The 27,326-nt window shown below is 49.4% G+C and overlaps 7 protein-coding genes across 32 annotated transcripts in view; 3 read left to right on the plus strand and 4 right to left on the minus strand.

Moving 5' to 3' along the window:
* LOC6531504 (myosin light chain kinase, smooth muscle) overlaps positions 1 to 15,189 on the plus strand; it is a 41,851-nt gene extending 26,662 nt beyond the window's left edge. For 10 of the 20 annotated variants that reach the window (XM_039373380.1, XM_039373383.1, XM_039373387.1 and 7 more), the window contains 19 exons: positions 54 to 797; positions 923 to 1,630; positions 1,694 to 1,866; positions 2,204 to 2,291; positions 2,780 to 4,103; positions 4,166 to 4,298; positions 5,295 to 5,463; positions 7,210 to 7,255; positions 7,312 to 8,183; positions 8,240 to 8,651; positions 8,891 to 9,263; positions 10,611 to 10,925; positions 11,597 to 11,871; positions 11,936 to 12,448; positions 12,509 to 12,850; positions 12,909 to 13,010; positions 13,067 to 13,244; positions 13,356 to 14,058; positions 14,453 to 15,189. In XM_039373380.1, the coding sequence (XP_039229314.1) occupies positions 54 to 797; positions 923 to 1,630; positions 1,694 to 1,866; positions 2,204 to 2,291; positions 2,780 to 4,103; positions 4,166 to 4,298; positions 5,295 to 5,463; positions 7,210 to 7,255; positions 7,312 to 8,183; positions 8,240 to 8,651; positions 8,891 to 9,263; positions 10,611 to 10,925; positions 11,597 to 11,871; positions 11,936 to 12,448; positions 12,509 to 12,850; positions 12,909 to 13,010; positions 13,067 to 13,244; positions 13,356 to 14,058; positions 14,453 to 14,841 (7,859 nt within the window). In that variant the 3' untranslated portion in view covers positions 14,842 to 15,189. Of the gene's footprint in view, positions 1 to 53; positions 798 to 922; positions 1,631 to 1,693; positions 1,867 to 2,010; positions 2,121 to 2,203; positions 2,292 to 2,442; positions 2,685 to 2,779; positions 4,104 to 4,165; positions 4,299 to 4,425; positions 4,686 to 5,294; positions 5,464 to 7,209; positions 7,256 to 7,311; positions 8,184 to 8,239; positions 8,652 to 8,890; positions 9,264 to 10,033; positions 10,185 to 10,231; positions 10,250 to 10,285; positions 10,350 to 10,610; positions 10,926 to 11,596; positions 11,872 to 11,935; positions 12,449 to 12,508; positions 12,851 to 12,908; positions 13,011 to 13,066; positions 13,245 to 13,355; positions 14,059 to 14,452 lie in introns of those variants that run through there. The other 10 variants (XM_039373382.2, XM_039373388.2, XM_015195871.2 and 7 more) reach the window with 10 other exon arrangements.
* LOC6531505 lies at positions 5,452 to 7,113 on the minus strand. Its single transcript, XM_002092268.4, has 3 exons — positions 6,845 to 7,113; positions 6,573 to 6,766; positions 5,452 to 6,515 (listed from the first exon to the last, which is right to left on the minus strand). The coding sequence occupies exons 1-3, from the start codon at positions 6,979 to 6,981 to the stop codon at positions 5,485 to 5,487; spliced, it is 1,362 nt and encodes a 453-aa protein (XP_002092304.1). The 5' UTR covers positions 6,982 to 7,113; the 3' UTR covers positions 5,452 to 5,484.
* Positions 14,831 to 19,250, minus strand: LOC6531506 (probable cytochrome P450 4aa1). Its single transcript, XM_002092269.4, has 4 exons — positions 19,034 to 19,250; positions 16,669 to 16,852; positions 16,228 to 16,611; positions 14,831 to 16,167 (listed from the first exon to the last, which is right to left on the minus strand). The coding sequence occupies exons 1-4, from the start codon at positions 19,049 to 19,051 to the stop codon at positions 15,221 to 15,223; spliced, it is 1,533 nt and encodes a 510-aa protein (XP_002092305.2). The 5' UTR covers positions 19,052 to 19,250; the 3' UTR covers positions 14,831 to 15,220.
* LOC6531507 (cytochrome c oxidase subunit 6A1, mitochondrial) lies at positions 17,584 to 18,182 on the minus strand. The gene is made up of 2 exons (XM_002092270.4): positions 17,726 to 18,182; positions 17,584 to 17,669 (listed from the first exon to the last, which is right to left on the minus strand). The coding sequence occupies exon 1, from the start codon at positions 18,062 to 18,064 to the stop codon at positions 17,780 to 17,782; it is 285 nt and encodes a 94-aa protein (XP_002092306.1). The 5' UTR covers positions 18,065 to 18,182; the 3' UTR covers positions 17,584 to 17,669; positions 17,726 to 17,779.
* A 1,366-nt stretch (positions 19,251 to 20,616) lies between the features above and the next one.
* On the plus strand, positions 20,617 to 21,536 carry LOC6531508 (trypsin alpha-3). The gene has a single exon (XM_002092271.3). It carries the CDS (start codon positions 20,637 to 20,639, stop codon positions 21,417 to 21,419), a length of 783 nt encoding a protein of 260 aa, XP_002092307.1. The 5' UTR covers positions 20,617 to 20,636; the 3' UTR covers positions 21,420 to 21,536.
* A 503-nt stretch (positions 21,537 to 22,039) lies between these two features.
* LOC6531509 (myeloid leukemia factor) lies at positions 22,040 to 26,199 on the plus strand. 7 transcript variants are annotated; one of them, XR_001454261.3, is made up of 6 exons: positions 22,040 to 22,197; positions 22,873 to 23,093; positions 23,154 to 23,682; positions 24,228 to 24,419; positions 24,773 to 25,056; positions 25,490 to 25,662. XR_001454261.3 is itself a non-coding variant. In XM_002092272.3 (5 exons), the coding sequence occupies exons 1-5, from the start codon at positions 22,142 to 22,144 to the stop codon at positions 25,608 to 25,610; spliced, it is 1,119 nt and encodes a 372-aa protein (XP_002092308.1). In that variant the 5' UTR covers positions 22,040 to 22,141; the 3' UTR covers positions 25,611 to 26,199. The 7 variants fall into 7 exon arrangements, 5 of the variants coding, with proteins under 5 accessions (XP_002092308.1, XP_043062833.1, XP_015051364.1 ...); XM_002092272.3 differs by lacking the exon at positions 24,773 to 25,056 and having other exon boundaries at positions 25,490 to 26,199; XR_005560491.2 differs by lacking the exons at positions 24,228 to 24,419; positions 24,773 to 25,056 and adding an exon at positions 23,855 to 23,998 and having other exon boundaries at positions 22,041 to 22,197.
* Positions 26,150 to 27,315, minus strand: LOC6531510 (thioredoxin domain-containing protein 15). Its single transcript, XM_002092273.3, has 2 exons — positions 27,171 to 27,315; positions 26,150 to 27,113 (listed from the first exon to the last, which is right to left on the minus strand). The coding sequence occupies exons 1-2, from the start codon at positions 27,196 to 27,198 to the stop codon at positions 26,251 to 26,253; spliced, it is 891 nt and encodes a 296-aa protein (XP_002092309.1). The 5' UTR covers positions 27,199 to 27,315; the 3' UTR covers positions 26,150 to 26,250.
* Between the last annotated feature and the right edge of the window lie 11 nt (positions 27,316 to 27,326).

Genomic DNA, 27,326 nt, shown 5'->3' on the forward strand with positions numbered 1-27,326 from the left:
TTAAAGCATCCTTGTGCTTACACCCTCTGACCTTTTTAAATTTCGCCTTTTAGAATCGTACGATGACCAGCGTAATGAGATCGTGCTCAGTTGCCAGGTGATTGGACGTCCAAATGTCAGCTGGATGCGTGATGATCACTCCATATGCAACAACCGGTACAGAACAGTAGAAGAACCAGGTGGCGTTAGAAAGCTGGTAATACGCAATCCCATCTCCTCCGACTGCGGCATCTTTGCCTGCTATGCAGAGCACGAGCATAGGATTGACTCCACCAGCATCACCATCAAGGCGGCCGATCTCAAGCGCCTGATTAACGTCAGTCAGGAGGAGATTCCGAGCATTGGCGATCATGATAGCACGCCTTGGTCACGTAGCCAGTCGCATTTGAGTGCCGGCAGTCAGGTCAACGGCAATGGAGAGCTTCATCGAGCCGGCGATCGTGTCCTACGCAGCGTGGGCAAGGGAAAACCACTGTTCCACACCCTTCTGCATGATCGCACTGTTTCGGAGGGAGCCAATCTCCGGCTGCTTTGCGCCGTATCCGGAGACGAGAACACGCACATCGAGTGGCTGAAGAACCACAAACCGCTGCCCAGGGGCGACAATCGTTATCAGACCCTCTTCCTGAATGGAGAAGCTTCGTTGGAGATCTTTGCTGCGGTGGCCGACGATAGTGGCCACTATACCTGCTGTGCCTCGAACGATTTTGGCGAGAGTTTAAGCCATTCCCAGCTGCGCGTATACAAGCACTTCCAGGAAGCCCCATTGCCAAGTACTTTTACGCAGCCAATCCGAGGTATTACCCGTCTAAAAAGATCGACGGAATCCATCTTCGCTTGTACATACTTAATGTTTTAACCGCTTCTGTTGGCCCCAATTTATAGTTAAAGAAACCTACTTACTAATCCTTACCCTTTGCAGACACATATTCTCTCAACGAGAATGAGTTGGTTCTGGATTGCCGCGTACGTGGCCAGCCGCGTCCCGAAATCCAGTGGATCAAGGGCACGGAGCCCATCGAGGGCAACGAGAAGTACAAGCTGAGCGACCAGGCCGATGGCTATGCCAAGCTGGTCATCGTGAATCCCACAGAGAAGGATTCGGGCATCTATTGGTGTGTGGCCCGCAACGAGGGAGCGGAGAACAAGATCTCCCACCAGGTGGACTTCAAGGGACGCCAGCACTACTCGCTGGAGAAGACGCACGGATTCTTCCATCGCGATCCCAACAAGCCGCACTTCCTGCTTCCATTGGGCAACCAAACGGTCTGCAACGGCGGCACCGTGGCCATTTCCGCCCAATTCATGGAGACCAGCACACCCATCGAGGTCAAGTGGCTTCGCGATCGCAGGGTGGTGGATGGACCCAATGTCAAGGCCCTGGCCGATCGCGGCGTCTATACGCTGACCATCATGAATGCCGGTCCCGAGGTGGAGGGCACCTATACCTGCCGCGCCTCCAATGCCTTTGGTCGCATCGAATCGAATGTCAACGTCGATGTGGCCGTGGGTGCTGAGAAGGATGAGCGTCCTCCGCTGTTCCTCTCACGACCAGACACCGAAATGAAGATCGCCGTGGGTGATCCCTTCTCGCTGTCCTTCCGCATTGCCGGCGATCCGAAACCAAAGCGTAAGCGGCATATACCAACGATGGTGTGGAGTAACAGCTGATGTATGGTCCTTGTTTTTGCAGTCACCTTCATGAAGGGCACGAAGGACATTACCCAGTCGGATCGGGTGAGCAAAGAGGTGTCCGATGACTACACAAGATTCTCAGTGCAGCAAGCCCAGATCTCCGATTCTGGCACCTACTTCGTGGTGGCCCGCAACAACTTTGGCACTGACAGGATATTCGTCACCGTGACGGTAGGCTGCGTGTCTATATCTGTGTCCTTTTGGGATCTATATATCTATCTATACTATACCTGTTGCTTGTGGCTGTCCCTCTATCGCTTTCGCTCACTAACCACTGCAATTCTTTCTCTCTTTTCTCTGCTTCTCTTATTCCAGATTAAAATACCCAAAAAGAAAGAAGAATAAAGCTTATTAATACAATTTATTTTGCAAATTTCGAACGCCTCCCTTCAACAGCACCGAAATACAATTACAATTATATCATACTTAGCCCTCAGTCTACTTTCCTGACTCTATGTGTTCACTCAATGCAATACACTATATATCGTTCTGACTACACAACTTATAGGTAAACCCGCGCGCTCGATCCGCCACGCCAACGCAACCACGCTGGGGCCTTCCCCTGGACAGTTATAGCGACACCTCGTACTTCAGAGGTAAGGATTGTATATTTCAGTATCCTTGTGCCATGTGCAAAGTCCATGTTCATGTCCGTTGTGTTCCGTGTGGTCCGTGGGAGTGTCCTCTTCTGTCTATATGTGGCACTAAAGACGAAGCCCAATCCTCATTTGCAATCATCATTTGCAGATCGGTTCAACCGCCCCAACAAACCTCGAACTACAAAAGATATTTCCTGTGAGATCGTAGAAACCCAGCACACAACCAATAACTATTCCTGTATTTATCTTTTGTTAGTATTTCTGAACGATTGACTTAATTACTTTTATTATCGTACCTACATATATAAATAATGTATTATATAAAGCACAGCAATCCAGCTTATACATTTACGTAGTGGAAACAAGAAAATAAAAAATATTTCTCCGGGGCGTAAAGACTTTTACTTGAGGTCACCTTAGTATCCACTCCCATTCACCCACTTGAGCCTCATTCATTTACGACTTTTCTCTCATCCATCCCTCAGATCCACCGGGTTGCATTTCCACCGAGCCACTGGTCGTGGATTCCGGACCCACACACATCTCGTTGTCGTGGGGCAAGCCGGCTAGTGCCAACTCAGCTCCGGTGATGGCCTACAAGGTGGAGGCCTGGGTGGTGGGTCACGAGGGCGGTGCCTACTGGCGGGAGTTGGGTCTGACGCCCATCAACTCGTTCGACGCCTTCAACCTGAAGCCCAACGTTGAGTACCACTTCCGCGTGACGCCCAAGAACCGATATGGCTGGGGACCCACCGTCCAGACCAGCAGCCCTCTCCAAGTGGGCGGTGTCGAGTGCCTGCCGGAGTTCGTCAAGATCCTGCCGGGTCAGGCCAAGGCTCTGCTGGGCTCCTCCTTCACCCTGCAGTGCAACATGCGTGGCGCGCCAAGGCCCCAGGTCAACTGGTTCAAGGATGGCATTCAGCTGAGCAGCAGCTCGGAACGTGTCAAGATCCGGCAGATCGGTTCCACCTGCGCCCTCACCATTGCCACCGTCAGCGAACTGGACTCGGGTCGTTACACCTGCGAGGCGACCAACTCGAAGGGCAGAGTTTCCACATTTGCCCGCCTCCAAGTCGTTTCCGATTCGAGAATCTACGAGGCGGACTCGCGTCTAAAGGAGATCGCCCATGGTCGCAATGTGGCGGATGTCGGTGACTCGCTGCCCATCTTCACTATGCGCCTAAGGGATCGACGCGTCCAGGTGACCTATCCGGTACGACTCACCTGCCAGATCGTGGGCTATCCTGTGCCAGAGATCTTATGGTACAAGGACGATCAGCTCATCCACACGGATAAAAAGCATTTGATCAGCGCCGAGGGACAGTTCTTTACGCTGGAAATTGCTGCCACCTCGCTAGACGACAGCGGTACCTACACTTGCCTGGCGAGGAACGAGCTGGGTTCCGTTTCCTGCCACTGCACCCTGGTCGTGGACAAGGGCATTCGAGCCTACATCTCGCCGGACTTCTATGTCCCCTTGGATCCCTTCTACATATTCCGCGAGGGTTCCGAAATCCGTCTGTCCACGAAGGTCGAGGCCTATCCATCCGTCGGTGTCACCTGGCACCGCAACGGGATGCGCCTGCGACCCAGTCGTCGCCTGACCGCCACCTTGGACTCCAATGGTTTTGTGGAGCTAATCATTGCCGAGGCCACGGTGCGAGATGCCGGAATCTATGTGTGCGTTGCATCCAACGTGGTGGGTAAGGTGGAGACCATCTGCCGCGTGGCCATTGAGGAGGAGGAGAACAAGGTGGTGGCGCCGCAGCGATCCCTGGAAATCCCCAGCATTAAGACTGATGATCTGCCGTGAGTGTTGCTCCTAGTATTGTGCTTAGAAACCATCAATTGATGATTCATTTTCCCCTCAGTTATTCCAAGGAGCCCCTGTTTGTGGTCAAGCCACGATCCAGCGAGGCGTACGAGGGTGACAACGTCATCATATTCTGCGAGGTGGTCGGCGATCCCAAGCCCGAAGTCGTTTGGCTGCGCGATTTTCTAAATGTGAGTATGTGGTGACGTATTGCGAGACCAGATTTCACATGTTGCACATGCGCAGTTCGACGTCGGAATGAGTTAGTCAGTTGCATTCGCGGCGTCAGCAAATGTGGGTCGTTCCATCGCTACCTTCTCTCGATTCCAAACCCGTTGCCTTATCAGAGACTCAAGTTTAGGTGAACTAGCAACGTGGGCCCTACCGGCATCAGGAAGTTCGAATTTAATTTCCGCTCGAGCCAACTATAAATAGGCAACTCCCAGTGGGCCAGACAATTTAGTAGAACGTTTTTTCGAATTGATACAGTTGGTCGCGCGGATAGAATTCGGTTTTGATTGATCCGCGAGCGCGAACAAAGTGTCCAAAACAAGCGGAGCATCGCATCCCTCTCAGAGGTAACCAGCCCAGTGGTTAACAGCCCGAGAATCCGATCCGCCCGCAAAGTGGCTACAGAGTGGCACGTGAAGAATAGAGTGCTGGGGCAGCTGGCTCGGATTACGGACAAGTGCGTCATACTGAAACGGTGCGCGTTATACAAGACCACTGGCACACAGACAGATCTTACAAATCCGATTCGCTGTCAAACGCTAATTCAAGTTCAACCCATATCAAATAACAGGCTTGTTCGCAACAAACAATTACGCGAGCCAAAAAGGAAACAAAAATAAAAAATATTATTAGCCACTGTCGCGCACGAAGTCGACCAAGGAAGCGAGCAGGCAGGCAGGCAGGAGGAGTAGGAGGTCAGGGTGGGCAACGTATACCCATTACCAGTTTTCCTATTCGACAGTCTCGAAACTGAATTTTGTGCTTATATGGCCATACGCTTAACACAATAATAACAACGGCGACCGAGTCAGCGTCAACGGCATCGACATTTGTATAAAGACAGTCGTGATTCATGATCTGCGACAGCCGCACAAGTCCTTATAGTCAAAGCTCATCGCATACATGACCTTGAGTCATTCAGCCCACTGATCGCCGCGTTTTTCTTTCGCCCGCAGCCGGAGTACTACAAGGACGCGCCCCACTTCCGGCGCATTGGAGACGGACCCGAGTACAGGCTGGAGATACCCAGCGCCAAGTTGGACTTCACCGGCACCTATTCCGTGATAGCCAGCAATTGCCATGGCGAGGCCAAGGCTGTAATATCGCTTCAAATATTCGCCAAAGGTAAGCACCACAATGCATTTATTAACTAGACTGGGGGTAGATATTCAAGAGGCGGGGAAAGACCACGTCCCGCCAGAACTCTTCGGCCATGGTCAGCAAACTGCTCACGAATTCCGGATCCGCTTGTACCCAAACGTAGTGCAGAGCTCCGTTGCTTTCGAACGTTGGACTCAGCACGCAGTAGAGGGCCTTTTTTACATTTGCCGCAAACATCTGGATTTGTATTTGGGCCATGTACTTGGGTGCAATAGACTCGCGTGCCTCGAGGTACTTCTCAAAGTCCTCATCAGTCTTTGGCGATTTGATTTCGACAATGTGATCGTCCGTGATGCCATCGGGGGCAGCGCACAGGAAGGGGAAGCTTTCGTGCAGGATCAGACCGCATTCTAAGTAGTTCTTGTTCTCCAGTTTCTCGGTCTGTTTCAATATGAATCGCTTGTGTTCCTTCTGTTGCACACGATCCGCATTGTTCTTGTCACGCCCTTTGCAAAACATCATATTGAAGATTTGATCTTCATCCTCGGGAGTTTTGCGGTTAATGATCATGTGCATCATGGAGCAACGGATGCGCATATACTGCACCTCCACCCACAGTCGGGTTTTGTATTTATTACGTGTGGCATCGTACAGACTTTCAATAATTCCCGTCTGAGCCTGTGCCTCCATATGTGCCACATAGCTGGGTGGATCGACGACGTTGTACTCTGCCGCTCGGAGCAGCACATGGTGCACAAACATGGGCTCGAACTCATCGGTGGTCTCCACACATTGGCGGTAGAGCGCCGAGTCCCTGCCACAGTTGGCCAGCTCCTCCAGAATGGTCTCAAGAAAAGCTTCTCCCTCGCTGGCACTAAGTTCCTTCGAGGTTAGTTCGCTCTCCATTCGCACCTCATCCTTGGGCATTAAATCACATATTCGAGTAGCAGTTGTCGGCTCCGGTTGCACCAGATTTTCCAGTTCATGGCCCCAAAACTCCACCACAGCCGAGGGATTTCGATCTGTGCTCTTGTTTAGCAGCCAAAAGGTGAAGGCCACGATGTGGGCACATGTGCCTGAAATGGTCTACAGATTAGTAACTAGACAATTGTGTCAAATGGAGTCATCCTCACATGCTGCGGCGCACAGGCTGCATTGCCCGTCCATGATCATCCGCGCACTTTCAACGACCTTGAGCGCCACATTCGCGTGCGTTTCCGTGTTGGCGAAGTCGGTGGCGGAAAACACAAGTCCCTTCAGTTCGCAAACATCGCCATGTCTGCGCACTTGGACGTAATCCGTCAGGAGATCATTTTTATGCGTTGGTCTGCGGGCAGAAATTAAATATATTTAATTGAATACGCAGTGCATATACATATGTATGTGCGAAAGGGACGGCACTCACATTTGTTTTGATTTCTCAGAGGCGCCGGATAGGCAAAAATTGTACACCATTCCGCTGGTGAGAGCAGGTATATTGTGTATGTCTGCTTTGCGGAAGCCGGGTTCCAGGTCCATGGGCACAATAATCATGCCCCTCATTTTATTTTAACCAGAATTTGGGCACAAAAAGTTGCAAAACCTATGCTGCGCTAAAAATAAACATTGGGCCACGATTGCTATCGATTATCGATACTAGAAATAGAAATACAACCAAGACCAAGATTAGCCAAGACACTTACCACAACTGCTTGGCAAGCAGTTCAAAGGGCGCCAATTTCAAATATTTTCTTAGTCAAATTTTTAAGCATAATATCTTGTTTTCATCAGATATACTCAACAAAAGCCGCATGGATAAAGTGCACACGAGACATGGGTAAGTTCAGCCTTAATAATGAGGTAAAGTGTCATTAATAAGTCAACAATTTTCAGCAACATCGAGACCCTTCCCCGATTCGTTCGCAACTTGCGAAACCTGCGCTGTTGCGATGGGGATGCGATATCGCTGGAATGCCATGTTGAGGCCGATCCAGAGCCATTCATCATCTGGGAAAAGGATGGGCATGTTGTGCCCAGCGATCGCGACTACGTGATGTCCTTCGATGGCACAAAGGCCACGCTGAGCATTCCTCGCGTGTATCCAGAGGATGAGGGCGAGTACACTTGCGTGGCTAAGAACTCGGTGGGCCGCAGTCTCTCCTCCGCCTGCATCATTGTGGATGTGCCCGAGGAGAAGGAGAATATGCTGAGTCGCCAGCTGGCGCGTCCCAGTGGCCTGCTCTCCGCCCACTCCACGCCACGTTCCACGCCGAGATCGACCCCCGCCCGAAGTTTCTCTCCCCTGCGCCTGTCCTACCGCACCAGCAGCATCGATCTGTCCGCCGTGGCGGAGCGGAGACGCAGTGATGCCCGGAATGCCATCACGGCGCCCAAGTTTCTCGCCATTCCCTACAATCGCGTCGTCGAGGAGGGCGACAGTGTGCGCTTCCAGTGCGCCATCGCCGGACATCCCACGCCATGGGCGACGTGGGACAAAGATGGCCTTATTGTGACACCCACGCCGCGCATTGCCGTCAAGGAAATCGATGATCTTCGCATCATAGAGATCGATGAGGTGACCTTCGACGATGCCGGCCTGTATCGCGTCACGCTGGAGAACGATTTCGGGCGTATTGAGGCCACCGCCCGCTTGGACGTCATCCGCAGCTCCCGCTACTCCAAGTCGCCGTCGGTGCGCAGTGTGCGTGCCTCCTCCTCCCGCCGAAATGCCCATTTGTACAGGCGCATCATGGGGCCATCCACAGGTGGGTGGTGCTCCTTACCCATTTTATTTATATATCTTATATCTTTAAATCCACAGCAATTGGCGGACGCATGGCTCTGGCAAGTGGCTATCGGGGCTCCTCGGTGCCCTCGGTGAGATTCTACCACAACGACGTGGAGCTGGAGGCCTCGGAACGAGTGCACATCCTGCTGCAGGACTCCATGGCCCTGCTGCTCGTGGATAATGTGACGCGCGAGGATGAGGGCCAGTACACCTGCATCATAAGTGGCGACCACGATCCCCTCATCAGTTCCACCACAGTCACCTTCCATGACCCGAATACGACTATTCCCAGGCGGCGTGCTGTCATCACTGAACCACTGCCCGAGATTACCAAATCGCTGGAGGGCGAGGTGATCGATCTGTGCTGCTCCATCGATTGCGACGAGCCCTACAGCTACGTATGGCTGCGAAATGGCGAAATTCTACCGGACAGCGATGAGTTCAAGTGAGTACCGGATGGCTAAATGGAGTCGTTTCTTATCAGCAATGGTAGTTAAACATAAAGTTGTAATAATTTGTATTCATAAGTAGTTACTAAAACATTGCCATTTTGCTGAGTGTTTTGTAAGCACCCAATTTCCAGCGATTAACCCGTATTGAATAACAAAAGCCAATGGGTTCCCTTTGTTTCCACCATAATGCAAACTATGCACATACTTATGGCACTTTCATTGCTCACTGCAGTTACATTGATCACGGCAATGGACGCCTCTGCCTGCGAATCAACGACGCCTTCGACATTGACTCCGGCACCTACAGCTGTCAGGTGTTTACATCCAGCGACATCAACGACTCCACCTCCGACTCCAATCCGAACTGCAGCTCCATTTCCAGCGGATGTGATTGCAGCAGCAGCGGCGAGCTGTGCGTCCTGGAGCGCGATCTCCGTGGCCAGGACGAGGAGTGTGTCCAGCTGCTGAAGACGCCACTACCGGTGGTCTGCGCCGCCGGCGAGGAAGCCCTCTTCTACGCCCGTGTTTTCCCCTGCGACGCGGAAGCCGACTGGTATCTCAATGGGCAGCTTTTGGCCCAGGCGGATGACTCACTTAACATGACGGTGCGTATGCGTAATTAACGTAATACTCGTAAACTTCGCAACGGAATGTTTGGCCCCAAAAACACCGAAACCGAAACGAAAGCAAAAACAGAGCTCTTCATTTTCAACTCTTGCCTTGCCGCAGGCTGCTTCTTCGCACTTTTGGCCGCGAAAACAATAATAATAATTGTGAACATATATATTTTGATGTATGTACATATCGACTCGAATGTGTGAGAGCATGCTCATTTGCATAAGCCGCATATGGGAGGGAGGAGCTGCCAAAAGATGCGAGCTGCATGCCAACGATGTTGCTGCTGGGCAACCATTCGTTCATCGGCGCTCGAGCGGCGCACATCTCGTTGTCATCGGTTTCCCAGCAATCCAATATACATAGCTCCCCCCCATCCAGATGATTAGGAAATCAAAGAGCCCAGCTCAAACCAAATCAGAATCAGAAGCAGAATCAGAATCCCAATCGATCGGCACAGGGGCGTGACAAGATGTCACAGGTAGGCGATGGCGAACCAAATGGATTGCCAGTATCAATATCGCTGGCATTCGGTTTAAGCCCCCATAACTATTCCCATTTCCCATTCCAATACCCAATTCGATAAGGAACGCCGTTTGTGCTCCAATGAAAATGAGAGCGGGCGCGAAAGTGTCATTGTCACGATCACCCCGATCCCCGCTTCGATCGCCCGTCGTCCGTCCGCTCATGGACTTCCGCTCGTGGCGTGGCTCCCATCCGTTCCCGCTGCTCGTTTAATTGTTGCGTGCCACGGAGAGCAGCGTTCAGTTCTATAGCAACCTCAGTCCGCGTCACTAGCACCTTGCTCCGGACTCGGTTCGCCCGGATTCGGATCTCGCCCCTCTCCAGACACTTGTGCACACAGTATATAATTGTTTACCCATGCGAGCGAGGACTACACCGGGAGAAAAGTAACCAAATCGCGATGTTATGTGTTATATCAGTGCAACGTGAATAACTATATCATCAGCATAAAGTAGTTCCATTGAGTTTAAATTCTCTACCCTGATATTTACTATAACATAATCCAGAATATTGGATATTATTTTAAACTTTCAACTTAATTAGCAACAAACGTAAATAGTTTATTAAACTAATTTAGCTTTTCAAAGTGTTTTAATATTATTCCTATAAAAAACTAAGAATTTATCAGAAGATTTCAATCAACGATGTTTATGTTCCAATGAAATTGCAATTAATAAAGCTTTTGAGAATGCTCAATAATTTGGCTCACTTAAAGAACAATAATTCTTTAATTGAAAAGTAATTACAGAACTAAGTGCTATCATTTCCCTCAGTGTATGTGCAATTTTCAGCTAATTTTTCCATCCTTCCAGTTGGAGTCTTATCCAGAGAACGGCATTCGGCTGCTGCGCATGCGCGACGTGACCGCATCGAGGAGCGGCGAGATCTGTCTGCAGGTGAAGCATCCCCAGGCGGAGTCCCGTCGGATTCCCGCCACCCGCACCTACACCAGCCTCCTGGTACTGCCCGCCATCCGGGGCAACAGCTCCTCCTCCTCCTCCTCGCTGGCGGCCAGAAGCTGCATTTCGACGCGCCCCGAGGACTGCACCGCCTTGATTGGTGGACATGTTCGGCTGAGCGTTCGCTACGAGCCATTCCCGGGCACCCAGGTCATCTGGTACAAGGCGGTGAGTAGATTTTATTATCATATCCAATATATAAATAGCCATACAGCTCGAGCTCTAGGGCGGTGGTCGGCTTATGGTAACTGGTCCGGTTTCGAATCGGAGCGTGGTGTTGTGCAATCTTGACCCAATTTGGAGCTAGCAGGCAGACCAGAGGATTACGGATTCGAATGCCATATTCTTTATCTGCCATAAGCCCACTCGGCACCCCATCTCGATAGCCCACTGTCTCGCTTTGGGCATTTAGGCTAGGTCTCTCTTTACTGGGACTGTGTCACGATCAGTTTGCGGTGTTGTTCGCTTGGGTTCGCTGGGCCAGTTGGGTTGCTTGGATTGCTTGGGTGGCTTAGGGTGCTTCGATTGCCTAGACTGGCTACGTAATGGTTGCAAACCGCAAATCTGGGCGAGTCGCACCAGCGAAGGTTGACTACATCCATACACGCAAAACAAATCACCTACCAAGCTGAGCAATTCATCAGACATATCTTTAACTTGAAGAGACAGCCGAATTTATCTTGTTTTCACACTTAAGGCCAAGTAAACAAACTGCTTGGAGCTGAAACTATACTAGTTGTACATTTCAAGTTTTGGGGAAACATAAGTTCGAATAGGTCTATACCATTTTCTCAGTGTAAGCCATGCAATTCTCACACAAATCTCTCTTCGCTCCACAGTGCCATCCCATTGTTGAGGGCTCCAATGTGACGATCCGGACGACGAGCCAGCAGTCGACGCTCTACATCACGGACATCTCGGCGGACGACAGTGGCAAGTATACGGTGGAGGTGATGAACGACTACGGCGTGGAGGCGGCCGCTGCCTCGGTGGCAGTGGAAGGTCCTCCGGAGCCACCAAGTGGCCAGCCCAGCGTATCCCTCGGTCCAGATCGCGTGGCCGTCGCCTGGTGTGGTCCACCCTACGACGGTGGCTGTATGCTCACAGGTTTTATGTAAGTATCCTCACACTAAGTAACTAACTTCCACGTATTGATAATACAAGTCGCATGCCCACAGCATTGAGATGCAGACCATTGGGCAGGACGGTGATGAGGACAGCTGGCAGCTGGTGACCCGAGTGGTGGACAGCTTAGCGTACACGGTCAAGAACCTGCAGCCACAGATGCAGTACCGATTCCGAGTGCGTGCCGAGAATGTCCATGGACGCAGTGCACCCGGCCAGGCCAGCGAACTGGTACAGATAACCAATAGGCCACAGAGAACTGCATCAGATGCCAGCGATCATTTTGGACGGACGACAGTGAGCGTGCAGTCTGGTGGAGATTTCAAATCGCGTTTCGAGATCATCGAGGAGCTGGGCAAGGGGCGATTTGGCATCGTTTACAAGGTGCAGGAGCGCGGTCAACCGGAGCAGCTGCTGGCCGCCAAGGTGATCAAGTGCATCAAGTCTCAGGATCGGCAGAAGGTGCTCGAGGAGATCTCCATCATGCGTTCGCTGCAGCATCCCAAGCTCCTCCAGCTGGCTGCCTCCTTCGAAAGTCCCAGGGAGATTGTCATGGTGATGGAGTAGTAAGTATTACCATACATATCTTTGGAGGATCACCACTGACCAGTTTTCTGACTCCCCAGCATCACTGGCGGCGAATTATTCGAGCGTGTGGTGGCCGATGACTTCACCTTGACCGAAATGGACTGCATCCTGTTCCTGCGACAGGTGTGCGATGGAGTGGCCTACATGCACGGCCAGAGTGTGGTGCATCTCGATCTGAAGCCGGAGAACATTATGTGCCATACCCGCACCAGCCACCAGATCAAGATCATTGACTTTGGATTGGCCCAACGACTGGATACGAAAGCACCCGTCCGCGTTCTCTTTGGAACTCCAGAGTTCATACCACCGGAGATCATTAGCTACGAGCCCATAGGTTTTAAGTCCGACATGTGGAGCGTGGGCGTCATTTGCTACGTGCTGTGAGTGGGAGCATATGGAATATTCTTTCTGGGATCATTTATAACTTCATTTTTGTAGACTCTCGGGTCTGTCACCCTTCATGGGCGATACCGATGTGGAAACCTTCTCGAACATAACCAGAGCGGACTACGACTACGATGACGAGGCCTTTGACTGCGTGTAAGTTGCCATATCTTCACCTAACCTTCTTCAATCCTAAAAACCATTTCACGCAGTTCGCAAGAGGCCAAGGACTTCATCTCGCAGTTACTGGTTCACCGCAAGGAGGAGCGCCTGACCGCCCAGCAATGCCTGGAGTCCAAGTGGCTGAGCCAGCGCCCAGACGATAATCTCAGCAACAACAAGATCTGCACGGACAAGCTGAAGAAGTTCATCATTCGGCGCAAGTGGCAGGTTAGTAAATGCTTCAAGCTCGCTGCTTCCAAAGATCCTAACTAAATGCTCAATCCCAAATGCTGCTACCTTTCTAACCCCGCCCACTTCTGCTATCCGCTGCTAATCCAGAAAACCGGAAATGCCATCCGTGCACTTGGTCGCATGGCCAATCTGTCGGTGTCGCGAAGGAACTCTGCCATCGCCATGGGAGTGCTGAGTAGTCCGAGGCCTTCGATATCCGGTCTGGGCATGTTGACCGCCAGTGCCATCGGTGGTGGGACTAGCTCTCAAATGACATCCCTACACGAGGAGGAGGACGACTTCAGCGGTGAGATGCCGCCAGTGGAGAAGCGCACCGTTCTCAAGCTGCGGGACAAGTCGCAGTGCAGTGAACGCAGTGATTCGGGCTACAGCGAGTGCTCTAATTGCAGTGGCGCCCAGGAGACGCTGCTCCTCTCGCTGGCCAAGTCCAAGCTGGAGGCGATAGCCAAGGCGAGCACCATGCCCGCCGTTGTGCACGACGACACGGAGCATTCCGTCACCCTGGAGCTGCCCACCAAGGGCGAGGCCATCATGCGCTCCGACTTCACCAACACCATCAAGATGCGCAAGAAGTCACTGGAGGATAGTGCTGCGCGGGAGAAACCAAAGTCCAAGCCCCAGGTCAAGCCCCTCTTGTGTGAGTCCAAGCTGAAGGTGTCCCAGCTGAAGGACAGGTTCCAGGTGTCACCTGCTCCTGCTTCTGCATCCGCATCCGCTGCTAACAAACCTCCGCTTGCCTTTGAGTCCTACAAAATAGCCAAGGTGGCGAGTGTGGGACGCATCAGTAGAAGTAACTTTTGCTCGTGACCCCAAACGGATCTTAAAGTCTAAAAACCATTATTTTAAACATACAAATAATCTGTTTCGATTTGATGAATTGAGTTAACAGAAAACACTTGAAAGCGTCTTATCTAATAACTAACTAATACAAACTGGTTAAGTTACTTAACTTAGCAATCAATCGATCTCTATAAATTTAACTAGTTTTCGGGCATAACAACTATTTAAACTATCAATCTAACGATATATTCATATGTGACAAGCTGGTAACTAAAGATAAGATGAAGATAACCAAAGTTCTCCATATAAGATCATGATCATAAAAACCACTTTAAGATCCGTTTGGGGCTTGCTCTTTAAAACGAAACATACCACTAACTCCCCGATTGTTTTCCGCTTTGCAGCAGAGGAGTCGGGCAGGAACGGTAGAGGCGCCTGCTCCAGCACACCCAGTGGATCCTCCAAAGGCAAGCCCCCCCAGGTGCGATCTATGCCCAGCTCTCCGCTGCCCCAGCGATCCGCGACGCCAACGCGGCTGATGAGCCAACGTGTCCGCGAGGCGGCCGAGCGTCTTGCCCAACAGCACACGGTGGCCAGTGCTCGGCGGCAGTTTGGCAATGGGAAGGGCACTGGAATTGGCACTGGCACTGGCACTGGCAATGGTAATGGCAACAGTAATGGCAACAGTAATGGCAATGGTAATGGGAACACGGCGGAGACGGCGAATCGCGAATCACGCGCGCGACGTCTCATCAACCGATTCAACAACGAAACGCAGCATATCACGTCCTAGATTAAGTCGGTTAAATGCCGACGAGCATAACTTTATTACAGATAAAGCAGATATATAGCATTGTTTAAGTAAAAAAAAAGAAATATACCCCAGAGAAACTCTACGAAATATCACTCGAATATGAAGCGACTGCGACTGCGAATGCGAGGCGACAGCGGATCCGAACGCACCCACCCAGCATCCTGGATCGCGGATCCACAATCCACACCCACTCACAGTAGGATATATATGCAAGGACTCCCTCCGGTCAGAGGGAACTGTACTTAGGCTAGAGGAAGCTAAGTGTTTAAATTATTGTATCGATTTATATACATATTTACCATACTAATTAAAGTTAATGTAACGAAACGCAGGATCAGTTATCTTAGATCAATGGTAATCAATGTTCGGTGAGCGGATGATCGCGCGCCTTGAGGCGCACCCACAGACCGCCGGAGGCTCTCAGTGTGATCCGGAAGGTGGCCGCAATGGTGGTCTTTCCGGATACCGGCAGCAACTGGTAGCTTCGCAGCAGACGCGACACTATGGTCTTGATCTCCATGATGGCGAATCGATTGCCAATGCAGTATCTAGGACCAGCGCTGAAGGGTATGAAGGCGTAGGGATGACGGTTCTCCGAGTTCTCTGGCGAAAAGCGCTCCGGCTGGAACTTCTCCGGATCGGGATAGATGTGGGCAAGACGATGGGTGGCATAGGGGCAGATGAACACGTTGCTGCCGGCGGGCAATGTGTGTTTCGCCAGGCGAACCTCCTCGCCCAGTTTGCGGGCAATCAGTGGGACACTGGGATAGAGACGCAGTGCCTCCTTAATGCACATCTCCATGTAACGCATCTCGTGCAGATCCGTCATCGTGGGTGCTCGGCTACTGTCCTCGAATATACTTTCCAACTCCTGGACACAGCGATCCTGGCATTCGGGATTTTGGGTGAGCAGAAAGAGCGTGAAGGCCACTGCGGCACCCACTGAATCCTGGCCAGCCAGCATGAAGGTACACGCCTCGTTGACGATATCCTCCTCCGTGAAGTCCGGATTACTTTCGGAGATCTCGATCATGTGGTCCAGCAGACACTTCCTCTCGCTATTCCCATTATTATTGTTCTGGATTTGGCGACGTCGCTGGATCATTTTGCGGGTGAAGTCGTTGAGGCGCTTCTTCTGGTTGAGCTCATCGTTGGCCATCTTGGTCCAGTGGTAGATCCCGTCTAGCAGCAGCCAGGGATGGGTGAACCGTGCTGGCATCATGATCTTGCCCTGGCGAAACGGTGAGTCCTCCATCATGTCCACATCCTGGCCCCTTTTCTTGATCGGCACACCCAAAACGGCCTCTGCAAGTCGTTCAGGGATTAAGGGAGGAATCATGGCTTGCTAATCCCCTAGAGACTCACCATTCAGTATGTCCAGTACGCAGTTGTTCACGTACTTGGCAATATTTATCTCTGTGCCCACGGCTTCGGCATCTAGGTTCTCGTACAACGACTGCGAGGCATCCACAAAGGTGTCAATGAACTTCTCCAGCAGATTGTGATGAAAGGCTGGCTGGATGAGGCGTCGATGGTTACTCCACTTGGTGCCACTGCTGGTGATCAGGCCATCACCCAAGAAATTGTGCATCAGCCGGTAGAAGAAGACCTTGTTGGTGTGCTTCTTGGACGAGAGTATCACCTGCAGATCCTCCGGCTCCAGGACAGCGAAAAAGGGAAAGAGGAGCACCCAGATGCGCACTAGAGATCCATAAAGATCAAAGGCCTTGCCGGCGCATCGACGCATCACTATAAAATAAAGGATTAAACGTTTTTCTTGATTGATAATCTTTAATTGAATCTTACCATCCTTATCCGTGACCAGCATGCAGTTGCCCAGGAATGGCAGCGATGGCGGACCCGTGAGCCTCAGCGAGAGGAGCACCGATCTCAGGTACGCGTTCAGGGTGGCGTAGAATGTGTAGATGCTCAGGCTGATCACCAGCAGGATCAGGATCGAGCACAGCTCCGACTTGGTGGTGCGCTCCAGCTGTGATGGGTGGGAGGAAGGGGGGTAAGAGCACGAAGATGCATTAGGTCAAGTCGCGTGGATAATTGCACGCATAGGTCAATATTTGGATTGCTATCGAGAACCCAGTCCCCAGGGCTCTTGAACGCACTTCATCAGCTACGCACTGGAGTCTAATTAACTGGGGATCTTGGAGCACTTAGGCATTCGAACTTGGATGCGAGCACTTGCCCTTGCCGCGTGTCGCAAGTTTTCGGCAAACACACGTTATCGTAATCGCAACGAAAGTATAAGTTATGTATCTAACTGCGGTGTGAATTGCTTGGGCCAACACGGCGTATGGGCGATGCTATGCGATCTCAGATACAAGTACGTGTATCGTGTGTGTATCGTGTGTGTATCGTGTGTATCATTTGTGTGTATCCATAAGATCGATTAAAGCACCACACCGTGCTTATACGAGTATGTACGTGTGTGTACGTGTTGGTTTGCTTTGGTTTCTGGCCCACTCGAGTCGGTGTTTCGTGGTGCAACAGGTTACGATGAGCACAAAACATGACAAATGATGATCACCGGCCAAAAATCCAGGGACAGGCTTTTGTTGCCCAGTTCCCACACCAGCCTACGCCCCACTCCCTTACCCCCAATACCCCCAAAAACCCCATTGTTTGGTTCTGGACAAGAGTAAGAGCCGCAACCATTAGCCAAATGCGACAGGTTTCAGGGCCAAGTGAAACCACCAGTTGACTGACTCAGATCTCAATGATTAATTTATTGCGGGCAAGGAATCAGCCAACGATCATAATGGTAATCCGAAAATCAATTTACCAAGATTGTTCTAAAGGCAACCATTCAGTTATTGCGAGCAGTAGGAACTAGTGCGAATGATCTTACCATCAGTTGCTAGTAAAATAAGTTCAAAAGTAAAATAATGGACATGGGGCGCTGCTAATCCTCCTCAGCCATCTCATCCTCGTAGCCGTCGGGCAGAGCATTCACCTCGGCGTTGTGGAACAGACTGCGATTGCCATCGCCCCAAGGGAATCGCTTGGTGCGGCGCCTCAGGTACTCGTACTTGGCGAACGGCTCTCGCTCCACGTGCTTGTGCCCGGAGAAGGCGTTCGCGGCGCACAGGACAATGGCGGGCAGGGCCAGCAGGAAGGTCACCCGCTTCCACAGACCAGCGGTATTGGCGGGCATGTTGCCCATGTGCCGGATATCAAAGCTCGGCATGTATTCCCGCACGCACAATCACTCAATTTGCTCTGTTGCCTGGCCAGGTTTTTGGGTGATCAAACTGGGAATACTATTGATGTTCGAATCTGATCCGTAACACCCACGCCTGCTCCACGCCGAAACTATTTGGCGTAATTAGGAACTCTCAAGGGGAGCCGAGCACAAGGTCCAACAACCCCAGTACCTCTGTTTAATCAGCCCAATACTCGTGTTTGGCCAGAAACCGCTGAAGCGTCCAGAAGGCTTCCGCTCCACTCCAAGCGGCTGCTTCTATTTTTCCCCCTTTATTTCTTATTACCTATTACCTATTTTGTATTGCTTTTTTGGGCACGGCGCATCCAGCCAGGCTGCGAGGTGTGCAGAACCCGCGTGTTTGCTCTCCAATTGGCACTTGGCCACTAATAAATATACATCATGATTATTTCCCACTAATTCCATAAGTTATCATAATGGTCTTCCGAAACGAGAGGCTGCTCGTTGAGCTGCTCCTACTGCCCAAATCTAACGCTTTAAAGTAATTCCGTTTAAAAGTGATTCAAATGCTGGCAAAGTTACCAAAAATGGTAAGTTAATCTAGTTAAACACTTGAGCTTGAAGCTGAAGATTTCATGCCATTTCTGGAAATGCTCCCTTTGAGTCCCAAATTCATTGATAGTTGAATAGGATAGCATAAATAATTATGAAGTTACAAACCTAAAATATTTCACTTTGTTACTGATGATGGAATCGAAAATCTTTACACTCTTCCTAAAGTAATGTACATATTTACGATTTTGATCCTTTAAAATATGCACACATCCTTCTTAACTCTTTCAAAAATTCTTACACTTTCAGATGATAAAATCGAAAACGTCAAAACCACCATTTACCATTTCACTTTACTATAATTCCTTTAATTTATAAACTTTCATAGCATAAATCCTTTTTGATATTGCCAAATTGCGGGGAAATATTTTTAACACTCACCACTTTTTCCACAAACATTTTAGTCACGTATTTGTATTCCTTTCGTATAGTCAATAAATGTTGTATAGATCTTCAATCATGCACACAAGAGTCCTTGCCAAAATAATCACTGGCCTAATCCACACATAGACCAGTTAGGTTCACTTCAATTTGGGCTATATCCGTAATGAGGTCTTGTTGGCCAGAGTCACATCCGGCGACTGATGAGCTACGAGTGCGGGACCTCCGCCGGTTGGCGTCTATTTATAACCGATTTGGCCCGATCAAGCTCGGCTTGAACTCGCCGAGAAAAAGATGTACGTGCTACGTCGCTAGAGTCCCCGGATACCCGAAGCCCCGGATCCCCGAATCCACGATACCCCGGCTATCCGCAAGATACCCGACCGAGTGTATCGAGTATACGTAGTAATTGCCAACTAGTCGGCACTCGAAGTGCTAAGTAGCTGAGAAGTGGAGGTGATGCTGGATGCTAGATGCTAGATGCTAGAAGCCAAGTGGCATGGCAAGTGGCATGGCAATCAATTATCCGTTTTGCGCTTGTTTGATGTGCCTCCTACCGCTCCTCCAGCTGCCCTATGCTGCTCCATGGGATCACAGACCCTTTGGGATGCCAGTGGCACTTCAATCCCAGTGATCCGAGTGGGGAAAGTCGTCAGTGCGAGATCTTCAGACGCGTGCCAGCGGATCGAACTTTGAGCGGATATGGGAACGACGCAGACGGGCTTCTTCAAGATGTTTATTACATCAATCATTCATGTTTACTGTCCCAGTCGTCAGATTTTGCACTTTCCCAACCTGCTGCTTTTAACGTCATCATAAATTCTACAAAATATATTCGGCATTTATTTCCGCGAAACTTCTACGTTTGCTAGTCTTAAACCAATACTGCATTGTTTACGGCACTCAAACGAATAAACTTTCTTATTCATTCATTAATCACTGAATATTCCTAGTTCTGTTTAGTCAGTTGGTCAGTCATATTGGTAGATATATTTCGATTTCAAGAGTCTTGGACATGTGATAGCCCTGCGCTTTTGCCGATTAAGAGTGGTTATCAACAGGTTAATTATTAACAATTATTATTATGCCAATCAGCCCGATTAGACCAGCACTTCTTGTACTTTTTGCCGCGGATACTCGTGCACCACGGATGAATATAGTAAATAAATCTCGGTCTGCCTTTCCGACACCACTTATCTGAAGACACGATTCCATGGAGCACTTCGTGATTGAGATTACACTCAACGGCTAGACGCCTTTGCCATTTTGGACGAGTAAAGTTCAGTGGCAAATGAAATAGAGTCCATCGATGACTCAGTGGATTGCTTTGCTGATAATCCCCAATTGGGGTCTCCTTAGCTGGCCAGTTGGCTTTGTGGCCATTGGGTCTTTAGAAAACCACCGCCCAGTTTATAATGGATATAAAACGAATGGAGCAGCGAGTCCTATAAACTTTACGATATCATTGCAGAATTTGATGAAAATCCAAAATACATACATATCAGGGATGATCGCTAGATTCGCCATTTTGGTGTTAAGTGATAAGCAGGCTACTTCAGCTCTATATAAGAGGCCCAAATCGCACCACTTTTAAGGTTTCACCATGTCGCTGCGGTTGGGTTTGTGTTTTTTGGGTCTACTTGGCCTGGTAATCCACACGGATTCCGCCTCCATAAGCCCCCACATTGTGGGTGGCGATCAGGCGGACATCGCCGACTATCCGTACCAGGTGTCCGTTCGGCTGGAGACCTACATGCTGCTCCACATCTGCGGTGGCAGCATCTACGCACCTAAGGTGGTCATCACCGCCGCCCACTGCATCAAGGGACGCTATGCCTCGTACATTCGGATCGTGGCTGGTCAGAACTCCATTGCCGATCTGGAGGAGCAGGGCGTGAAGGTCAGCAAGCTTATCCCCCATGCCGGCTACAATAAGAAGACACATGTGAATGACATCGGTTTGATCATCACTCGCGAGACCTTGGAGTACTCCGCCCTGGTGCAACCCATTGCTGTCGCCCTGGAGGCTCCGCCGTCGGGTGCCCATGCCGTCGTCAGTGGTTGGGGCAAGCGAACGGAGGAGGATGAGGCGCTGCCCGCCATGCTGCGCGCCGTTGAGCTGGAGATCGTCGAGAAGAGCACTTGTGGAGCACAGTATCTGACCAAGGATTACACGGTGACCGATGAGATGCTCTGCGCCGGCTATCTGGAGGGCGGCAAGGACACCTGCAACGGCGATTCCGGTGGACCCTTGGTCGTAGACGGAGTCCTCGTGGGTGTGGTGTCCTGGGGCGTGGGCTGCGGCAGGGAAGGATTCCCGGGTGTCTACACCAGCGTCAGTTCCCACATCGATTGGATTGAGGAGCAGGCGGAGGTCTATCTCTAAGGAATGTTGAAAGCATTGCAAGCTCAACGCGAACAAATTAATCGAACAAATTATTATTTATTATATTACTACAATAATAAATACCAAATGAACATTTAGAAAACATAGCACATCAAACTAACTGGTTTTCCTAATTAAAATAACTTCTTTATGTGGCCGTTTCATTGGAATTTATAAGCCATTCTTTATGATTTATTTGTAAATAAAATTATTTACTCATAGGCTATAGGTAAAGGTAGTTCTTCTTGAGAAAGGGCACAAGTACATTTTAACTATGTAATTTTATAACTTACACAATCGTTAAAGCAAGTTCAAGTTTCTGTGCATATTTTAGAATAATTCAAGTCTGAAATTGTCATTTAAAATGCGTGATTTAAGATACCATTATTTTTAATTTGTGTTAAATAAATAAATATCCACATATTAGTAAAAAAGCATTGTCTGCTTAAAATAATGTATACATTCATTACATATATTTCGTATATATTTGTATAATAGCTTGTTAAAATCATAAATATTTAAAAATAAAAATTAAAACTAATGAATTTTTAAATATAACGGCCTTGGTATTTTTCGGAGCTGATATGTATTTTAGTTGTAGATGTCGCTGGCATATTTAAGCCAGCAAGATACGGGCACACTGTTAAAGAAAATATTCGTGAAAATTCTGCATACGGAAAGAGGAAAATTCCACCAACAGAAAGCCAACACAAACCAGAAAAATGTCTTTATTCGGAGCGTTGATGGGCGATTTCGACGACGATCTTGGCCTAATGAAGTAAGTACCAAATTCCGCAAAAAACTGAACACAATGCGGCTCGCCCTGCAGAAGCCCCATTTATATTTCCATACGTGTGCAGCTAATGAAGCCTCTTTGGGGCGTGGAAATACAGCAAAACAATCGCAAAACAAGGTGTAAATCAATAATTGGCCCATATGCCCCATAACCAGGTCAATTAAACATGCGTGCCCAAAAATTAGCAATAAATAGCGTGCCAAAATGAACGGTAACCATCTGAGTGTGCCAGTGTGTGTGTGTGTGTGCGTGAGTGTGCAGCATGCGTGAAGTGAAGACGTAATAATCGATAATTTGAATCGAGCGACCGCAGGGAAATGCAATTGGGGAAAATGCACTCACAGGCAGGCGCTATTTCAAAGGTTTCCCCCTGCCACTGGGACTTTAGATAAGGCCCAACCGCAAAGTGACCCATGAATAGCCAATCGGAGCCTCTTTCATATAGCAAAACACAGCAGGCTACGCTGCCTTTATCACTTATCTAGCCACAAATCATTCAGTTTGGCTGTGTTAAACACCACTTTTAGGCTCAGTTTATAATGAAACGAAAACGTAAAAACAAATCAACCAGTGACCGTACACAAATGGAGCCCCAGTAATGCCCGTAATTCAGTCAAGTATCACCAAGTTACTCACCAAGTCATCTTTTCTCTGCAGCAACCACATGAACCACACTATGAACGCGATGAACATGCAGATGCGCTCGATGAACCGCCTGATGAACAGCTTCATGCCCGATCCCTTCATGCAGGTCTCGCCCTTCGATCAGGGTTTCCAGCAGAACGCCCTCATGGAGCGTCCGCAGATGCCGGCCATGCCAGCCATGGGACTCTTTGGCATGCCCATGATGCCTAACTTCAATCGCCTGTTGAACGCTGGTGAGTATTCAATGGTTTTTCGCCCCGTCAAGAGCACCATCCAAAACTATTGTATTGCAGATATTGGTGCCAATTCAGGCGCATCCTTCTGCCAGAGCACCGTGATGACCATGTCCTCGGGTCCCGATGGGCGTCCTCAGATCTACCAGGCCAGCACTAGTACCAAAACAGGACCGGGAGGCGTTCGTGAGACCCGCAAGACGGTGCAGGACTCGCGCACTGGACTGAAGAAGATGGCCATTGGTCACCACATTGGCGAACGAGCTCACATTATTGAGAAGGAGCAGGACATGCGTTCGGGACAACTGGAGGAGAGGCAGGAGTTCATCAATTTAGAGGAGGAGGAAGCCGAGCAATTTGACAGGGAGTTTACCTCGCGCGCTTCACGCGGAGCTGTGCAGTCAGGACATCGTGGTGGTGGGATGCAGGCCATCATGCCCGCCCGTCCAGCGGCTCACACCTCGACGTTGACCATTGAACCGGTGGAGGACGACGACGAAGATGATGACTGTGTGATCCAGGAGCAGCCGCCGGTTCGCTCCTCCGCGGGCCGCCATTATTCCACTGCGCCAACGGCACCGCAGAACAGGTGAGTGCAAGGGATAACGTCACATCCACATCCGAGTCCCTGTTCCGTGCGCGTGATTGTGTAGGATTAGCCGAATAGCTTTTGCTGAAGCCCGATCCAAAGAATCCCTCAACTAACCACAACTCCTCTCACACAACTGTTGCTAAATTGAAACGTTTGTATTTACTTGCAGATATAATTACTAAATCTAAAGTCAATACAGTATATTTTACTAACTATCCGATAAAACAAACCGAATTGCATACTATAAATTTCTGCTAATCACATTCCCAACTGCGTGCAAACGAAACGAATCGAAATCATAAAATGCACAGAGGTAGGCGGCAACTTAAGCTCTCAACATCTTTCGTTTGTTCAGTTTTCGTTTTGCCCACGACTCCTTTCGTTCGCCATGATCTCACCCACTCACGACGTATAAAAGCTTCGCGTTGAATGAACTGGATCGCCAACTAGCATATTCCCGACCCCCCAAAAGTATTGTTGTAATCTTTTCCAACTTTTCTTCGACTCGATTCCATACTACGACAACTACGACATCGCCGCAGTGGCAACATTGCAACAGCAGCAGCAGCACCAACATCCTCGCCAGCAATCTACGATACAAGCAACGGAAACAACAATAACTACGTGAGCTCTCGTCGTTCGTATCTGCGAAATGGGCATGGCCTGGCCACGCCGCGCCGCCCACTAAGGACACCCCCATCCTCGCCGCTGGCCACGGTGTCCACTTCTCCAAGGTTTGTTCAGTTGGGTTCGGCTGGAGCCGGCAATGCGGGATTAACCTAGTTACATAGACTATATCGGCTTCGAATCTCATTTCAATCTGCTTGTATAGTCCTAACCAAAACCGTCTTCGGACAGCCGAAGTTCGATGCAAGGGTTTTGTGGTCCGATAAATGGTTGACAACGCTTTAACAACAACGTTCTTGATTTAATGGAACCAATATTGTTTATTGTATTCGAACTCTACATAGGCTTCATGGGTAGCAACGATTTGATCTTGTAATATACCATTTACCCAAGTGTATTAACGACATATCGCTCTCTCTTCTCTTCTCCATCAACATTTTGTACTTTCCAAATCATGCAGAGATTGGCGTCTTTATAATTCGCGGTACCACCGCAAGTAGAGCGGATACAGTACCAAATACATAAACCGAAACCTATGCTAATCCAGATAAATATCATAAGTAATCAAGTCAACGACGAGAAACTCGGCTTTCGGCTGGCTTCGACGTAACCACATGCACTCTACTAACCGAAGGCGGCACCAACGCTACGCTCCGCTTCATCGCCACAAGAACTTCGAACTTCAAACAGCAGCAACACCACATCTCCGTGCCGGCAGCTCAGCACTACGGCCGCAAGCTACGTGTAAGGCCGCACCTTCCCACACACATCTAACTCTCTGTCTGCATTCTCGCATTTTGACCCGCCCGAAAGAGCATCGCCTATCCGTATGACATGTAGACCACAATCTGCGAGAGCCCACACTCGACGATTTACCATACTACGCTACGACGCCCAATTGGCCATCGACGATAATCAAAATTTGAACCATGTTGCTGCTGCTGTTGCTGCGCCACCACTAGCGACACTATGCGCGAATCCTACGAATCCATCACTCGCTTGCCTACATCATCCATCATTGCTCCTTTGACCTTCTCTTCCTGTTTTCAAATTTTCACTTGCGTTCGAATTGGCCTGTGTACGAAAGATTATATGTACCTTTTGTTTTGTATGCCTATTATTGGAATCGTTTCTGTTAATTAATGAATATCTGTATCTGCTTCTGCTCCCCCACCAGTATACATCCACATCCCTATGCCGCCCATCCGAGGCGCCAACAGCGCGCGGTAAAGCATCATCACACGGAGGACGAAGCGGCCAGCTCCTCCAAGGCGGGCAAGCGCGGCAAGAAGCAGTAGTAGCAGCGTGATCACCTCTATGCCAACATCTTCCAAACCGCACACTCAAAAACAATGGGAAGCAAGCGTTGGGTTCTGTTCCAGAGCATCTTTACGTTATAGCAGAAGAACCATTTCAAATATTTTTAACAAACACATAATTCTTTACTAGTTCTATCATATGTCATATATCCTGCGTGAGTCGCCCTCAGTTCAACACTGAAAATTGTACAAGTTTAAGCTACTGTTGATGCCCACGCAGGATATAGATCAACTTGCTTACACTTACTTGAAACAATTGTGACTATTCAACGCCGAAATCATTACACTCTCACACCTAATCAAAAAAAATTCAATGAAAGTAATGGAATATATTTGAAATCGTATTTATAAGTTTGAATTATTTGATTAATTCTCAAGTTTCTAGATTTTGTTAGCCACTAAGCTTTAAATTATGGATGCCAGTTACCGTGCATATGAACACAAGCGATTTGAAGGCTCCGAACGATAGAAAACCACAATTACCAATTCCCCAATACATGTAATTCGTAAGGCCTAAGTAAATGTTGATGTGAATTTAATTAAATGGTAATTACATTATAATAGTAAATCCAATGTGTTCTACTTATGCGACTAATTGAGAACTAAACGTATTAACTGACTAGTCCACCATCTCCATTTGCGTCTCCTCCGATTCCCGCCAATTGCGCTGCACCATCTCCACCAGCTGCTTCCAGAAGACCGTCTGACGCAGGTAGTTGGCAAGGCAGGCGAGTATAAAGGCCCAGGCGAGGCCCAAATAGTAATCCGTCTCCACAATGGGTTTATTGGACAGCGGCTCGGTCTCTGAGCGAAGGACGATTGCCGGATCAATGGCCTGTGGATCAACAGTCTTCACATTGGTGTGACGCATAATGAATCTGGCAAAGCTGCGCTTCTCCGAGTCCTTCCATGATGGATCGTATTTGATTAGCGGCCTGCCCTGGTGGAATATCATCAGTGTCGGCAGCGAAACGATACCGATCTCGGCATTCAAGCGACCAAACTCATAGGCGTCCACATAGGCGATGGGCAGCGTTGGGAAGTAATGGGGCAGCAGGTTTACCACCGGAGCGACACGAGCGCACTCCAAGCTGGTTGCGGTGCAAAAGTGAACAACCACACAATTTCCCGGCTCGTGGCGCTTGGTGGCATTGCCCACGGGCTTTAGCAGATTTAATATCTCCTTGGCACTTCGCATTATCAGCAGTCTCGGCTCGGTTGCTGTCTCATTTTCTGGTTCCCGCTGCAGGCACTTGATCATAATAGGTGGCTTTCGCACCGGTGGCAGCTGGTTCAGGTGCAGGATGTGCTCATCATCCGGCGCACACATGCGTCGCTCTTCCAGCAGGGAAATGGTCTTGAAGCTATAATGGCACTGGCCACGGGAAATTCCCAGGGAATCCGCCGTCCCAAATAGTCCGAAATACTGCAGGGCACTTTGTAGCCCGGAGAGTTCCGCCTGACCGTGCGCGGCGCAGAGCACTGTGGAAATATAAATGTGTCAATACTCGAAGAACTCGAAATAAATAAATAACGTACAAAATATAAACAAGAGATTTTGGTTCATTTTATCGTTACTCGAACAGCTGTTGAAATAGTTGGCTGTTATACGACACTCAGTGAATACCAGAAAACTACTTGGTTTTAGATACACCGACTATTAAGCTGAACTGCTTCCCCTAATTTCGCCAAGCA

The sequence above is a fragment of the Drosophila yakuba genome, chromosome 2R, assembly GCF_016746365.2.
Source record: "Drosophila yakuba strain Tai18E2 chromosome 2R, Prin_Dyak_Tai18E2_2.1, whole genome shotgun sequence".
Classification (NCBI taxonomy): domain Eukaryota; kingdom Metazoa; phylum Arthropoda; class Insecta; order Diptera; family Drosophilidae; genus Drosophila; species Drosophila yakuba.